Below are 15,025 nucleotides of genomic sequence, written 5' to 3'. Positions count from 1 at the left end.
TGCTCCTCACAGTAAGTGCACTCCTTAAGCCCCATCACCTGTTTCACCCATCCCCCCACCCACTTCCCTTCTGGTGAGCCTCAGTTTGGAAGCAAATTCTTTTACATAACAAGGGTTGCTTGTTTTGTTGGATTATTTTTTGAAGTGAATTGATGAGTGCTATTGATTTGTGAAGACTACGAAATGTAAATGAAATTATTTTCTAAACATTCTCTTTAATGTTTTCCAAATAGCTGAACCCAATATGAAAATCAGGGGTTATATTTTTAAGAAAAAGTTTTTATGACATATGTTTATGTTTTTATTTTTTTTTTTAAGTTTATTTATTTTGAGAGAGAGGGAGAGTATATGAATCCCAAGTAGCCTCTGAAATGCCAGCACAGAGCCTGACGTGGGACTCAATCTCATGAAGTGAGATCTTGACTTGAGCTGAAATGAAAAATCAGATGCTTAACTGAGCCACCCAGGACCCCTACCTAGCATAATATTTTCAAGTTCATCCATATATAATAATGAATCAAAATTTCATTCCTTTCTAAGACTTAGTAATGTTCCATTGTATGGATATACCACATTTTTTTATCTGTTCATCTTTTGATGGGCATTTTGGTTTATCTTTTAGCTATTGTGAATAATGCTACTATGTACATTGGTATACATATCTTTTTGAGTCCCTGCTTTCATTTTTTTGGGGTATATGTCTGGAAGTGGAATTTTTATATCATATGGTAATTCTTTTTTAACTTGAAAAAAATTTTTTAATGTTTATTTATATTTGAGAGAGAGAGAGACAGAGCCCAAGCAGGGGAGGGGCAGAGAGAGATGGACACAGAATCTGAAGCAGAATCCAGGCTCTGAGCTGTTAGCACTGAGCCTGACATGGGGCTCAAACCCATGAGCCATGAGATCATGACCTGAGTTGAAGTTGGACACTTAAGGAACCAAGCCACCCAGGCGCCCCTGTTTTAACTTTGTAAAGAACTGCCAAAGAGCTTTCTACAGCAGTGATACCATTTTTCATCCCCACTAGCAGTACACAAATGTTCTGGTTTCTCCACATTCTGGCCAACAGTTGTAATTTTTGTTTTTGTTTTTTTAATTTTTAATTTTTTATGTTTAGTTTTGAGAGAGAGAGAATACGAGCAGGGGAGGGTCAGAGAGAGAGAAGGAGACACAAAATCTGAAGCAGGCTCAAGGCTCTGAGCTGTTAGCACAGAGTCCAACATGGGGCTTGAACTCATGAATTGTAAGATCATGACCTGAGCCAAAGTGGGACACTTAAACCAACTGAGCCAGCCAGGTGCCCCTATTTTTTTTTTTTTTTTAATGTTTATTTGTTTTTGAGTGAGAGAGACAGAATGCGGGGGGGGGGGGGGGGGGGGGGGGCGCGGGCAGAGAGCCAGGGAGACACAGAATCTGAAGCAGGCTCCAGGCTCTGAGCTGTCAGCACAGAGCCTCACGTGGGGCTCTAACTCATGAATCACATGATCATGACCTGAGCCGAAGTTGGATGCTTAACTGACTGAGCCATCCAGGTGCCCCTGTTTGTTTTTGATAATAACCATTTTTATGTCTGTGAAGTGGTATCTTATTGCAGCTTTCCTTTGCATTTACCTCGTGACTAATGATGTCAAGCACCTTTTCTTCTTCTTAATGGCCATTTGTAGAATTGTCTATTCAAGACTATTGCACATTTTTTCACTTGTCTTTTTTTTTGTTACTGAGCCGTAAGAGTTCTTCAGTTATCCTGAATATTAATCGCTTATCAAATGTATAATTTGCAAACATCTTCTCCCATTCTTTAGTTTGCCTTTTCACTATCACATTAGTGTCTATTCATATATGAATTTTGTAAAATTTTGATGAAAATCCAGTTTCCCTATTTTTTCTTTTGTTGTCCATCACTCCTTTTTCATACATAAAACTGATTAGCTATGAGTTTTATCCCCAGTTATTTTCAGCTTTGGCTTTTGTACTGGCTGCAGTTAAAATTTATCATCCACCTTGTCATTTATATAGTGATCTTTTACATGATCTCATCCAGGAGACTTGGGGGAAGTGATATGAGATTGTGCTTATTTATACTGATAGAGCAATGCTAATTAATGAAGATAACCCTGATGAATAGAAAATAATGCAGGAAAAATAATACAAATTTTGTATGGGAGTGATGATACATACGTTAAAATTTTTTCTATTTTCTGATTAGATGTTATTTATATTCATAAGAATGTTAAATATGGATGTCTTCATTGATTCTTAGCCTTCAGAGATATTCACTTAAAAAAATTTGAAGTATAGTGGTACCTGGGTGGCTCAGTCGGTTAAGCATCTGATTTCAGCTCAGGTCATGATCTCATGGTTTGTGAGTGTGAGCCCCTCATCAGGCTCTGTGCCGACAGCTCAGAGCCTGGAGCCTGCTTCAGATTCTGTGTCTCCTTCTCTCTCTGCCCCTCCCTTGCTCATGCTCTGTCTCTCTCTCTCAAAAATAAACAAACATTAAAAAAATAAAAAAAAATTGAAGTCTAGTTGACATATTATATTACTTTTAGGTGTACAACCTAGTGATTCAATAGTTAAGTACATTTTGAAATGCTCACCATGATAAGTGTAGTTGCCTTCTGTCACCATACAAAGTTATTGCAATTTTATTGACTATGTTTTTTCTTCTGTGCTTTTCATCTCGTTGGGTTACTTATTTTATAAATGGTATTTTTGTACCTTGTATTTCCCTTCACCTATTCCACCTGTCCCTTCTGCTCCTCCCCTTTGACAGCCACCAGTTTGCTCTATGTATTTATGAGCCTCCTGTTTTTGTTTTTTAGATTCTATGTATATATGAAATCATATGGTATCTATCTTTCTCTGACTTATTTCACTTAGCATAAGACTAGGTTTTTTTTTTTGATGTACTTATAAATGGCATTGTTTTTAAATTTCTCTGCAAGTGTACAGAAACAACAGGTTTCTGTATATTAATTTTGTATTCTGCAACTTTATGGAATTCATTTATTATTTCTAATCGTTTTTTGTGGAATCTTTAGAGTTTTCTATATATAGTATCATGTCTTCTATAAATAGTGACAACCTCACTTCTTCCTTAACAATTTGAATGTTTTTTCTTTTTGTCTGATTGCTGTGACTGGGACTTGTAGTATGGTGTGTTGAGTTAAGGTGGTGAGAGTAGATATTTTTATGTTGTTTCTGATCTTAGAGGAAAAGCTGTCAGCTTTTCACAATTAAGTATGATGTTAGCCATGGGTTTGTCATATATGACTTTATTATGTTGAAGTATATTTTCTCTCTTCCCACTTGTTTTTATCATGCAGGATCATGAAATTTTGTCAAATGCTTTTTCTGCATCTACTGAGATGATTAGATGGTTTTTATCTTCCATTTTGTAAATGTGGTATGTCATATTGATTGATTTGTGGATAATGAACCATCTTTGCATCCTTGGAATGCAGGGATTGTGGTGAATAAACCTTTAAATGTCTTGCTGAATTTGCATTGCTAATATTTTGTTGAGGATTTTTGCAGCTATGGTCATTGGGGATATTGGTATGTGGTTTTCTTTTTTTGTAGTGTCTTTGTCTGGTTTTGGTATCAGGGTAATACTGGCCTTGTGGAGTGAATTTGGAAGCATTCCTTTTTTTTAGATGAGTTTGAGAAGGATTGATAGTAAATCTTTTATGAATGGTGGAATTCACTGGTGAAGCCGTCTGGTTCTGGATTTTGTTTGTTGGGAGTTTTTTTTTCTTTTGATTTTTTTTTAAAGGTTTTTTTTTTTTTTTAAGTTTATTTATTTTGAGAGAGAGCAAGCATGAGCAGAGTAGGGGCAGAGAGAGAATAGAAGCAGGTGCTGCGCTGCCAGCACAGAGCCTAACATGGGGCTCTCACGAACTGTGAGATCATGAGCTGAGCAGAAATCCAGAGTTAGACACTTAACTGATTGAGCCATGTAGGTGCCCCTTTTGGGAGGTTTTTTTTGTTTGTTTGTTTGTTTTTAATTACTGATTCCATTTTGTTACTGGCAATCAGTCTGTTTAGAGTATCTGCTTCTTTCTGATTCAATGTTGGAAGATTGTTTCTAGGAATTTATCCATTTCTAGGTTTTCAAATTTGTTGGCACATGATTTTTTTGTAGTAGTCTCTTATAATCCTTTATATTTCTGTGGTGTCAGTTGTAACTTCTCTTTCATTTCTGATTTTGAGTTCTCACTCTCTTTCTTGATGAGTCTGGCAGATACTCAATGATTTTGCTTATGTATGTGCATTTTATGTGCATTATACTATTACATTAACTACAAAAATGGGTTAATAGTATACATATTCTACTACAAGTTGGCATTTCAAAAAAAACAACCTTAATATATCTTGGACAGTTTCCTATGTTACCTTTTATTTTTATTTTCACAGATGTATAGTACTTTATTATTGATTTAGTCAGTCCTTTATTGCTAAACACTTGGCTTGTTCTATGTTTTTGAGTTTTACAAAGAGTGCTGTAGTAAGTATCTTTGTAGATGTATTTTTATACACTTGAGCAAGTTTTTCTGTTCCAGAAAGTGTCTAATTTTTTCTTGCAGATGTTATGGAAGCAAGTTCACAATTACCCAATGTTTAACCTCCTTATGGAAATTGACTCCTATATGTTTGCATGTGTGAATCAAACTGCTGTATATGAGGAGCTTGAAGATGAAACAAGAAGGCTCTGTGATGTCAGACCTTTTCTTCCAGTTCTCAAATTAGTGACAAGAAGTTGTGACCCAGGGGAAAAATTAGATTCAAAAATTGGAGTCCTTATAGGAAAAGGTAATTTAAGTACTTCCTAGTATGAATTCTTACCATGTTTGTTGCTATATGTATAAACATGTAGTAAGTATAATCTAAGACATTGTAGAGTATGGCCCAAGGACCAATGCTTGTCTGTAAATTGTTAACCAGTCTGAGATCAGGTAAGTGTAAAAATTGAGAGTAAATGTTTATAAATTCCTGTAGCAATGTGATATTGCCACAGTATCCCAGGGGTTATATTTTTTGCATCCTTTTCTAGTGACTTATTTTTATTTGCAAAATAATGTTTCTTGGCAGATTGGAAAGAAAAAAGTTGTTCCTTTGTCTCACGTAGTTTGAGAAGAGATACCTTTTCTGAGAGATACATTCTCTGTTTCTTTTAAATGCCTCTACAGTATAAACACAATTTATATACAACTCTCTATACCAACCAAGATTTTAAGCTGATTGATAAATTCCAATATTATTGACAAATTTTACTCCTTAATTTTTCTTTAAGTAGAGTTATTTTTGTAGTGAGTGAAGATAAATTATGTTCATGTTCTTCTTTGCAAATTAATTCCAGGGAGAATTGTGAATAACAAAGAAAATATGGTACAGTCTTGTTGTAATAATCATAGCTGTCTCAGGGGCAATGGGATATCAGTATCCTGCTTTAGACAAGATACTAACTTGAGTTAAGTACTATAAGAGGTTAACTCTGGAAGAGACTTGAAGTTTGTTTGTTTGTTTGTTTATTTTTGAGTAGCAGTTTTTGGTTGTTTTCATTATTTTATTTTATTTTACTTTATTTTATTTTATTTTATTTCATTATTTTATGTTATGGTATTTTATGTTATTTTATGTTATGTTATTTTAATTTAATTTAGTTTAATTTATTTTATTTTATTTATTTATTTTTTTAAACATTTTTTTAAACGTTTTATTTATTTTTGAGACAGGGAGAGACAGAGCATGAACGGGGGAGGGTCAGAGAGAGAGGGAGACACAGAATCCGAAACAGGCTCCAGGCTCTGAGCTGTCAGCACAGAGCCCGACGCGGGGCTTGAACTCACGGACAGTGAGATCGTGACCTGAGCTGAAGTCGGACGCTTAACTGACTGAGCCACCCAGGCGCCCCTGTTTTATTTTAATTTAGAGACTTGAAGTTTAAATACAAAACCAAAATATCGACTGGTGGTTGTTGGATTTGGATTGGCCTCTGTATTGATTAAATTCACTATTACAGGATAATATAGTACCATCCCATTTAGGATTATACGTATCTTCAAGATAATCTAGTGCTATCTCCTCCAAGAACCATGCCCTGTGAGATTGCATTCTTTGATGGTGACCTATAGCAATTCAGGCTAACTAATGATTACAAATGTGGGACTACACTCTTCCCTCTGAGTACACAGAACAGAACCTTGTTGATTTACTGAATGACAGCCTGGTATTCAAAAAGTTTTTTGTTTTTTTTTTTTGTAATATTTTTTTTAAGTTTATTTATTTATTTTGAGAGAGAGAGCACAAACACATGTGAGCAGGGGGAAGGGCAGAGAGGAAGGGAAAGAGAATTCCAAGAGGCTGCATGCTCTTAGGGTAGAGCCCAACTTGGGGCATGAACCCACGAACCTTGAGATCACGACCTGAGCTAAAATCAAAAGTCAGATGCTTAATAGACTGAGCCACTCAGGCACCCCTTAAAAAGGTTAATTACTTCAGAGGATAACTAGTTTGCTTTAGGCAATATTTTTTCTCCCTTAAATAGGTTTGTAATTATTTACCATACAAAATTTTATTTTTTCCCTAAGATTTTATTTATTTATTGTTAAATAATTTTCATACTCAACATGGGTCTTGAACGCACAGCCCCAAGATCAAGAGTCACACACTCCACCAAGTGAGCCAGCCAGGTACCACCCAAATTTTCTTATATATTAATGACCTCGGTAGAGAGCTTTCCTTTCTATTTGCCAGAGCTCCAAAGATCTTTTTGATAAATTTTAAATTCTCCATTACAAAAAATCTCCCCTTTGAATTGAAGAATATATGGAAAAGTAAAAAGAATAAACACAGTCTTATCCAAGACAAGAATATTCACTGGCAATATTGAGATATATAGTTTTTTCCAAATGGCTGTGTGTGTGTGTATGAAGATATATAACTTTTGTATATTTCTATACTGATGAAAGGAAGTAGATCATAACCACACTGATTGTTAAGGAAGCTAAAATATTTGATAACCCAAAAGGTTAGCACCAGAGAGAGAGCTAACTTTTGTCAGGATATAGTTATCTTTTGAGATGTAACATGTTTTCAAAATTGAAATCTCTGCACTCTCTTCTAGTCGTGATCTCCAAAATATGTGAGCTCATTAGCCACTATTAACCTCTACATAAGCTTGCCAGACTTAGCAAATAAAAATATAGTAGATTGAGATATTAAATGGGATATACTTCCTGATAAAAATCATTCATTGTTTATCTAAAATTCAAATAGAATTGAGCATGCTGGTTTTTTATTTGGCAACACTGACTTTGCCCTGCCACAAGGCAGGGATTATATAGATGTAGGTATAGGTATAGGTTTAGATGTAGGTATAGGTATAGGTATAGGTATAGGTATAGGTATAGGTATAGGTATAGGTATAGGTATAGGTATAGGTATAGGTATAGGTATAGGTATAGGTATAGGTATGGGTAGATGTATATCTTGAATTTCTCTTTCTATAAGTAATGTGACCATATTTCCTTCTGTATCATAAAGATTATATAAAAAATTTTAATGCAGTGTGCCCTGCAATTTGATTGATCAAGATGCAAAGAGTGTTTTATATTAACTTGAACAGTTTTTAAATTCTTAACTATTTATAAATTGTATTTTAGATTTTCAGTGCATCTAGGAAACCTGATGTTAATGATCATATACACAAATTCAAGTGTTAACATTAATTTAGGAGTTTGAGTAATTCTGTTTATTATTTTACAATGAATTTTTACTTTCAATACCTAACAAGTCAGTTTTTGCCATTGCTAATTTGTATGTGGTGACTACAACCGGGGACTTGGTGAGGTCATGCCTCCTGGGAAAACAATAAACAATTATTTCAATTTAACTTCAGGAACAAGTTTGCTGCCTCCTCCTCCCCAAAGAAAACAATAGATATAATTGCCCTGATGGGTCTAAAAATACCTTTTCCTGAGTGATAATATATTTGATCATTTTATTTTTTATGTTTATTCTAAGTAATTATTTACAGAGCTGCTCTTTGGATTCTGATTATCCTCTGTAGTGAAGGTACCTGTCACCCCTGCATTCATTTCTCCAAATACGCATTAGGAAATCTTGATTGGAGGATTTTGTCAGCATCCTGAAAAACATGTTTGAATACTCCCTTATTTTCCCCGACCTATAAAGTTGTGGTATAGTTTAAAGTGAAGGATATCTAGAGTCTGGAGGACTTTAACAATGTCGTTAATGTGAAGAAATTATTCACTCAATACTTCTTTTATATTAAAAAATTATATTTGATTCTAAGCTAAATAATATTCTTATCTTAAAATTTAAGGTTTGTTGGGGTGCCTGGGTGGCTCATTTGGCTAAGTGTCCAACTCTTGCTTTCAGCTCAGGTCATGATCTTGTGGTTTGTGGGTTTGAGCCCCATCTCTCTCTCTCTCTCTCTCTCTCTCTCTCTCTGCCCCTCCCCCACTCGCTCTGTCTCAAAAAAATAAATAAATACATAAACCTAAAAAGAATAAAAATTTGAGACGTATTCCTAGGAGCAGTTGGGAAACTATTGAAGGGATTTAAATAGGGGAGTAACATCAGATTTGCATTTTTGTTTTTTTGAGAGAGCAACAGAGTGAGTGCATGAGTAGGGGAGGGGGAGAGAGGGGCAGGAGGAGAGAGTGATAATCCCAAGCAGGCTCTACACTCAGCATGGAGCCCAATGAGGAGCTCCATCCCATGACCTTGGGATCATGACCTGAGCCAAAATCAAGAGCTGGACATTCAACCACTTAACCAACTGAGCCACCTAGGTGTCCCCATCATATTTGCATTTTATAAAGAATTATTCATACTGGAAAATGGAGCATGGGTTGGAGAGATTAAGACTGGGAGTAGAGAAATTAGTGAAAAACTGATGTAGTAATCCATGGGAGGGACAATGATGGACTGGGAATAAATTAATGGCTGCAGGAACTAGGAGAAGTAGACAGGGTTGAGAGACATTTAGGAAGTGGTTTAGACGTGATTTTTAGTAGATAAAGGGAGATAAAGAGTTTGATTTTTGTTAAATGTAGTAGGTACACATTTCCCTTTCCTCACCTGTAATACCTGTGTCTGTGAGTAGAAAGAGCTTCAGCTGTGCTGGCAAACAAGCTCCAAAATCCCTCAGCTAGTCTGCATAAATTACAGTTCTTTCATGGCTGAATAAGAGTGTATATTTCCATTCCAGATCCAAAACTATCCAGGAAATTATAATGTACTCTCAAGATTTTACCTTTGCTGCATTCATTATGCGGCTTAACCATTTTTATGTTTTTATATTTAATACCACAGATTGATTCTAATATTTATTTTTGAAATAATAATTGTTTTAATATGTAAAAGAATATAGACAATGGAGATAAGTCCACTGTCTAGGTAACCCTGATTGACATGCATATATTCAGATAGTATAGATTCAAATGATAGGTTATTAAATGGCCTTATGGAACAAATACTAGCAGGCTGCTTCCCTGTACTTCTGTCCTCAGCACCGAGAAATACTGTCATCATCTCAGGTATCTTTTCAGAACAAAAATGTATACATATTCTATACTCTTTCTTTTGAATTTGCATAAAAGGAATCTTGCGAGACTCATTTTGTCCCTGCTTTTTACATTTAACTTACCTGGAGCTTTTAATGTAACAATACCAATCTAATCTATCCATTGATCACTTCTACTACCATATAATGGTATATGGATGTATCTCAATTTTAAAACTAGGTCTTAATGATTAACTTTATTTCCAGTTTTTAAATTATTATAAACAAAACTACAGTGAACATTCTTGTACTGTTAACAGTACGTTGTACAAATAATGTACTTCTCTAGGTTTGTGGAAATAAAGACCACCCAATGAGAACAGACTATTTAGTCAGAGCTTGCTATTATAGTAAAGGAGCTTTTTGTTTGTCAGTGACCCAAAGGCAGGCAGGGGAGTGAAAAAGTGTTATGCTAAAGAAGGGGGAATGCCTCTTGTATGGCTGATTGGAAGTTTTTGGCCAGAAGCTGGAGGTGGGGGGTCACTAGAAGTTGGGCATCTTATGTGCATGATTTGGGGGTGCATATTTGGCACTTACTGGCTAGTACTGGGTCTCTCAGGCTAAAATTCCTGTTGGCAGAATTTTGAGGTCAAAGAATGTATGTGTATGTTTATAATTTCTAATATTAAATAAATACGCCTTCCAGTACAGGGTGTTGTTAAACTTTAAAAGGTTTGCCATCTTACAAGTAAAAGTTTATGTATACAAACTTCTGCATGTTTATTTGTTGTAAATTTCTAGCATTGTTTATTAGGATAATGATAAGTTTATGAAAAGGTTGCTGTATTTAGTTGTCCGCATGGTAGAAGTGGTTCATAATTAAGTACAGTGAAGAATAATTTTATATTCATGAGATTTTTGGCTGATATAACCATTGTTGAAAAATCACAGTGAAACCTAAGTTTAATCTATAAAATTTAAATTTACTGAGCCTGAAGTAAAAATGTGAGTTTTAAACTGATTAATTTAAAAGTTTTCAGATTCTTAGGCTTTCTCAGATATGATAAACGTGATTTTTACTTGGTTTGTAAAGAAAAACTGGATAGTTTATAAGTGGTTTTATCTAATTATTGAGTTTATTTCTTATTTTGAGAGGGAGAGAGAAAGCATACGAGCATGTGTGTATAAGTGGGGAGGGACAGAAAGGAGAGAGAGAGAATCCCAAGTAGGCTGCATGCTGTCAGCAGGGAACCCCATTTGGGGCTCGATCTCATAAACCTTGAGATCATGACCTGAGCCAACCTTTAACCAGCTGAGCCACCCAGGCGCCCCTTATATGTGGTTTTAAAATGTGTATACTATTTCCGTGATTATCTTTATCAAACTGGTACCTAACTACATTTCTTTGAAAGATTTCAAGTTTGTCTTCTTTAGAAAGCTGATTGTGTGTTCACCTTCTATATATGAAATGTGTTATTTTATCTGGATATTCTTTTGATCCTTGTGTAATATTTTCCTACCCAGTTTTGTTTTCTTGATAAAAATTGAACATCCAGTATATTTGGTTGGATATATTTTGTATTTCTTGTATTATTATTAGCTACTCAAAATGACACTGTAAAAAAATTTGTTTAGGTCTACATGAATTTGATGCACTGAAGGATCCTGAAGTGAATGAATTCCGAATAAAAATGCGCAAATTCAGTGAAGAAAAGATTCAGTCACTTGTGGGATTGTCTTGGATGGATTGGCTAAAACAGACGTATCCACCAGAACATGAACCATCCATCCTTGAAAACTTAGAAGATAAACTTTATGGAGGAAAGCTCATTGTGGCTGTTCATTTTGAAAATTGTCAGGTAGTGTTGTATTATTTTAAGAAATATATTGTAATAAATCTGTGATTTTACCTGAATGCAGCACCAATCTTAGAAGAGGTTCTTGCTCACTTGGTAAATGCTGTTACAAAGAGCATTTTTAGATTTAAGATGGAAATTTTAGCATTAGGTATGATACATGCTTTGCATGTGTATGATTTTTGATGCAATGTTATATTAGTCTAGATTGGGTTTGGAAAATTGCAGTTTTTGAATGGTTTTTATACTTAAAAGGGATGTAAAAAACTCAAGGAATTTTTGAGAGATGTTAAAGAAAGAGAAAAAGAATGAAAAGAATATTGACAAAGACTCATAGGTTGTCAGCAAAACCTGGGTCTTTACAAAAAAAGATTGCCAACCCCAGTCTAGACAGTGTTTTTTAGTTACTGGGTTTTCTCATGTGATTTTGCTCTTGTCTATAAAATGAAAGCTTTGATCAAATGATCTCTTTTTTCCATATTCTTATATTTGCATTCTTTAAATATGTAATTAAGTGCTGATATGGAATTGGACATTATAATGGAGTGTGTATATACAGTTAATCCGTATCTGAATAGTCACAGTTATTTTAGAAGCCAGATTATGGTACTACCTTTGTATATAGTATGGTCATTTTATCATCTAGGATCTGGCTTCGAATTAGGGTAGGAGTTCAAGAATATTTTGTGCTGTTCTTTCTTCAATTACTCTGATAACAACAATGATATAAACCCATTTTAGTAAACATTCTGTATTAAGCACTTCTCCATGCTAAGAGCTATGAAAGGTATTTTTGTTATAGTCTCCACTTGTAAATATTAATTTTTTATTTTTTTAGAGAGAGTGCGAGTGGGAGAGAGGGACAGAGGGAGGAGAGAGAGAGAGAGAGAGAGAGAGAGAGAGAAGCTTAAGCAGTCTTCACACTCAGCGTGGTGCCTAATGCAAGTCTCGATCCCACGACCCCAGATCATGACCTGAGCCAAAATCAAGATTCAGACACTCAACTGAATGAGCCACCCAGGCACCCCTTTATTCTCCACTTTCAAAAACAACTCTATAAAGTGTTACCATCCTCGTTTTATAGGGAAGAAAATGAAAAGGAGAGAAGTTTTTTGTATGTGTGCCAAGGCCTTATAGCTGGTCTGTGGTATAGTCAGGATTTTCTCCAGATGTTTCTAGTTTTATTCAGTTCTGCCTCCTTCCCAACAATATGTATCTAAATATTTGTAGGAACAAATGTAAAAGCAGGAGCCTGCCTTCTGGCCTTTTACAAAGGAAGTTTATATAGGTTAAAAAAAAAACACAACAACAACAAAAACATTTGATGCTGTATCCTGAGATATGTTCAGACAGAAGTTCAATTAAACCAAGATTTGGATATTATAAAATCTAAAGATCAAATTTAAAATACTGTTTAGGGAATTCTGCCCTCTTGAAAAAGCTGGAATGGGGAATTTTATTTACTACTGTTAGGTGACTAGAAGTCAACTTGAAAACACTGGCTCAGGGCAATTTGCCCATCTAGGTCAGTCTGCATTTCATTACTTATGGGTCAGATCTCTACTGGCTGTACATATCTTAATGTAATCATCATTGTAAAAAAGTATGTGTGAAAATAAATGTTTTGAAATTAAAAGAGAAATGGAGATACTGTAAAATCTTAGTGGATTCCAAGCATAGAATACTTTTTCAATTTTTTATATATATATATATATGTGTGTGTGTGTGTGTGTGTATATATGTGTGTGTATATATGTATATATATACACACACACACACACACACACATATATATATATATATATATATATGGAGAGGTTTTTTGTTTAAGTTTTTAATAATTCATTGCTCATCAGGACAAGTGCACTCTTTAATCCCCATCACCTGTTTCACCCATCTCCCACCTACCTCCTTTCTGGTAACCATCAGTTTGTTTTCTACAGTTAAGAGACCCTTTCTTGGTTTCTCTCTCTTTCTCTCTTTTTATGCCTCCTTGCTTGTTTGTTTTGTTTCTTAAATTCCACATGAGTGAAACCATGTGGTGTTTGTATTTCTCTTACTGACTTACTTTGCTTATCATTATACTCCCTAGCTCTAACTGTGTTGTTGCAAATGGCAAGATTTCATTCTTTTTTTTATGGCTAAATAATATTCTGTTGTGCATATCCCATCTTCTTTATCCATTCACCTATCAATAGACACTTGGGCTATTTCCATAATTTGACTATTGTAAACAATGCTGTTATAAACATGGGGGTGCATATATCTCTTTGAATTAGTGTTTTTCAATTTTTTTGGTAAATACCCAGTAGTGTGATTACTGTGTGTAGAGTAGTTTTACTTTTAACTTTTTTTTTTTTTAATTAAAAAATTGAAAGCATTTTTTCTATCTTTAAATTTTTGAGGAACCCTCATACTGTTTTCCACAGCTGCTGGACTGGTATAATTTCTCACCAACAGTGCAAGAGAGTTCCTTTTCTCCACATCCTTGCCAAAGATTGTTGTTTCTTGTGTTTTTGATTTTAGCCATTTGACAGGTATGAGGTGGTATCTCATTTTTGTTTTGATTTGAATTTTCCTGATGATGAGTGATATTAAGCATTGTTTTTTGTGTCTGTTGGCCACCTGTATGTCTTCTTTAGAAAAATGTCTATTCATGTCTTCTGCCAATTTTTTCATATGATTATTGGTTTTTTAGGTGTTAACTTGTAGAAATTCTTTTTTTTTTTAATAATTTATTTATTTTGAGAGAGGGAGAGAGCATGAGCAGGGGAGGGGCAGAGAGAGAGAGAGAGAGAGAGAGAGAGAGAATATGAATCTCAAGCAGGCTCCGTTCTTTCAGCCTAGAGCCCAATGTGGGGCTCCATCTCATGAAATGTGAGATGATTACCTTAGCCGAAAGTAAGAGTCAAGATGCTCAACTGACTGACTCACCCAATTTGTATAAATTCTTTATATATTTTGGATACTAACCCTTTATTGGATATGTCATTTGGAATTTCTTCTCCCATTCTTTATGTTGCCTTTTAGTTTCATTGATTGCCTCCTACACTATGCAGAAGTTTTTTATTTTGGTATAATCCCAATAGTTTAGTTTTGCTTTTGTTTCCTTTGTCTCAGGGAACCAAAAAGTTGCTATAGCTGATGTCTGAGTAATTACTGCCTGTGCTCTCTTCTAGGATTTTTATGGTTTCCTTTCTGACATTTAGGTCTTTAATACATTTAGAATTTATTTTTGTGTATGGTATAAGAAAGTGGTCCAGTGTCATTCTTTTGAAAGAAGCTGTCCAGTTTTTCCAACATCATTTGTTAAAGAGACTGTCATTTTCTCTTTGTATATTATTTTCTGCTTTGTTGAAGATTAATTGACTATGTAATTGTGGGTTTATTTCTGTTTTTTTTTTTTTATTTTGTTCTGTTGATCTGTGTGTCTGTTTTTGTGCCAGTACCATCCTGTTTTGTTTTTTTTTTTAATTTTTTTTAACGTTTATTTATTTTTGAGACAGAGAGAGACAGAGCATGAATGGGGGAGGGTCAGAGAGAGGGAGACACAGAGTCTGAAACAGGCTCCAGGCTCTGAGCTGTCAGCACAGAGCCCGACGCGGGGCTCGAACTCACGGACCGTGAGATCATG

General features: G+C 34.9%; 1 protein-coding gene and 1 pseudogene across 6 annotated transcripts in view; one reads left to right on the top strand and one right to left on the bottom strand.

Moving 5' to 3' along the window:
- The window catches only part of LOC112850019 (small ubiquitin-related modifier 2 pseudogene), a 243,033-nt pseudogene that overhangs the window by 108,139 nt on the left and 119,869 nt on the right, over positions 1 to 15,025 (bottom strand). The gene's annotated exons all lie outside the window — the stretch shown is intronic.
- The window catches only part of PIK3CB (phosphatidylinositol-4,5-bisphosphate 3-kinase catalytic subunit beta), a 191,641-nt gene that overhangs the window by 80,798 nt on the left and 95,818 nt on the right, over positions 1 to 15,025 (top strand). For all 5 annotated transcript variants that reach the window (XM_086674382.1, XM_086674378.1, XM_086674381.1 and 2 more), the window contains 2 exons: positions 4,590 to 4,815; positions 11,171 to 11,394. In XM_086674382.1, coding sequence (XP_086530508.1) covers positions 4,590 to 4,815; positions 11,171 to 11,394 — 450 coding nt within the window. The remainder of the gene's footprint in view (positions 1 to 4,589; positions 4,816 to 11,170; positions 11,395 to 15,025) is intronic.

Source organism: Puma concolor, chromosome C2 (assembly GCF_028749965.1).
Source record: "Puma concolor isolate L17-30 chromosome C2, mPumCon1.1.hap2, whole genome shotgun sequence".
Classification (NCBI taxonomy): domain Eukaryota; kingdom Metazoa; phylum Chordata; class Mammalia; order Carnivora; family Felidae; genus Puma; species Puma concolor.
Note: the sequence above shows the minus strand (reverse complement) of the source record. Positions and strands in the feature narration are given on the sequence as shown.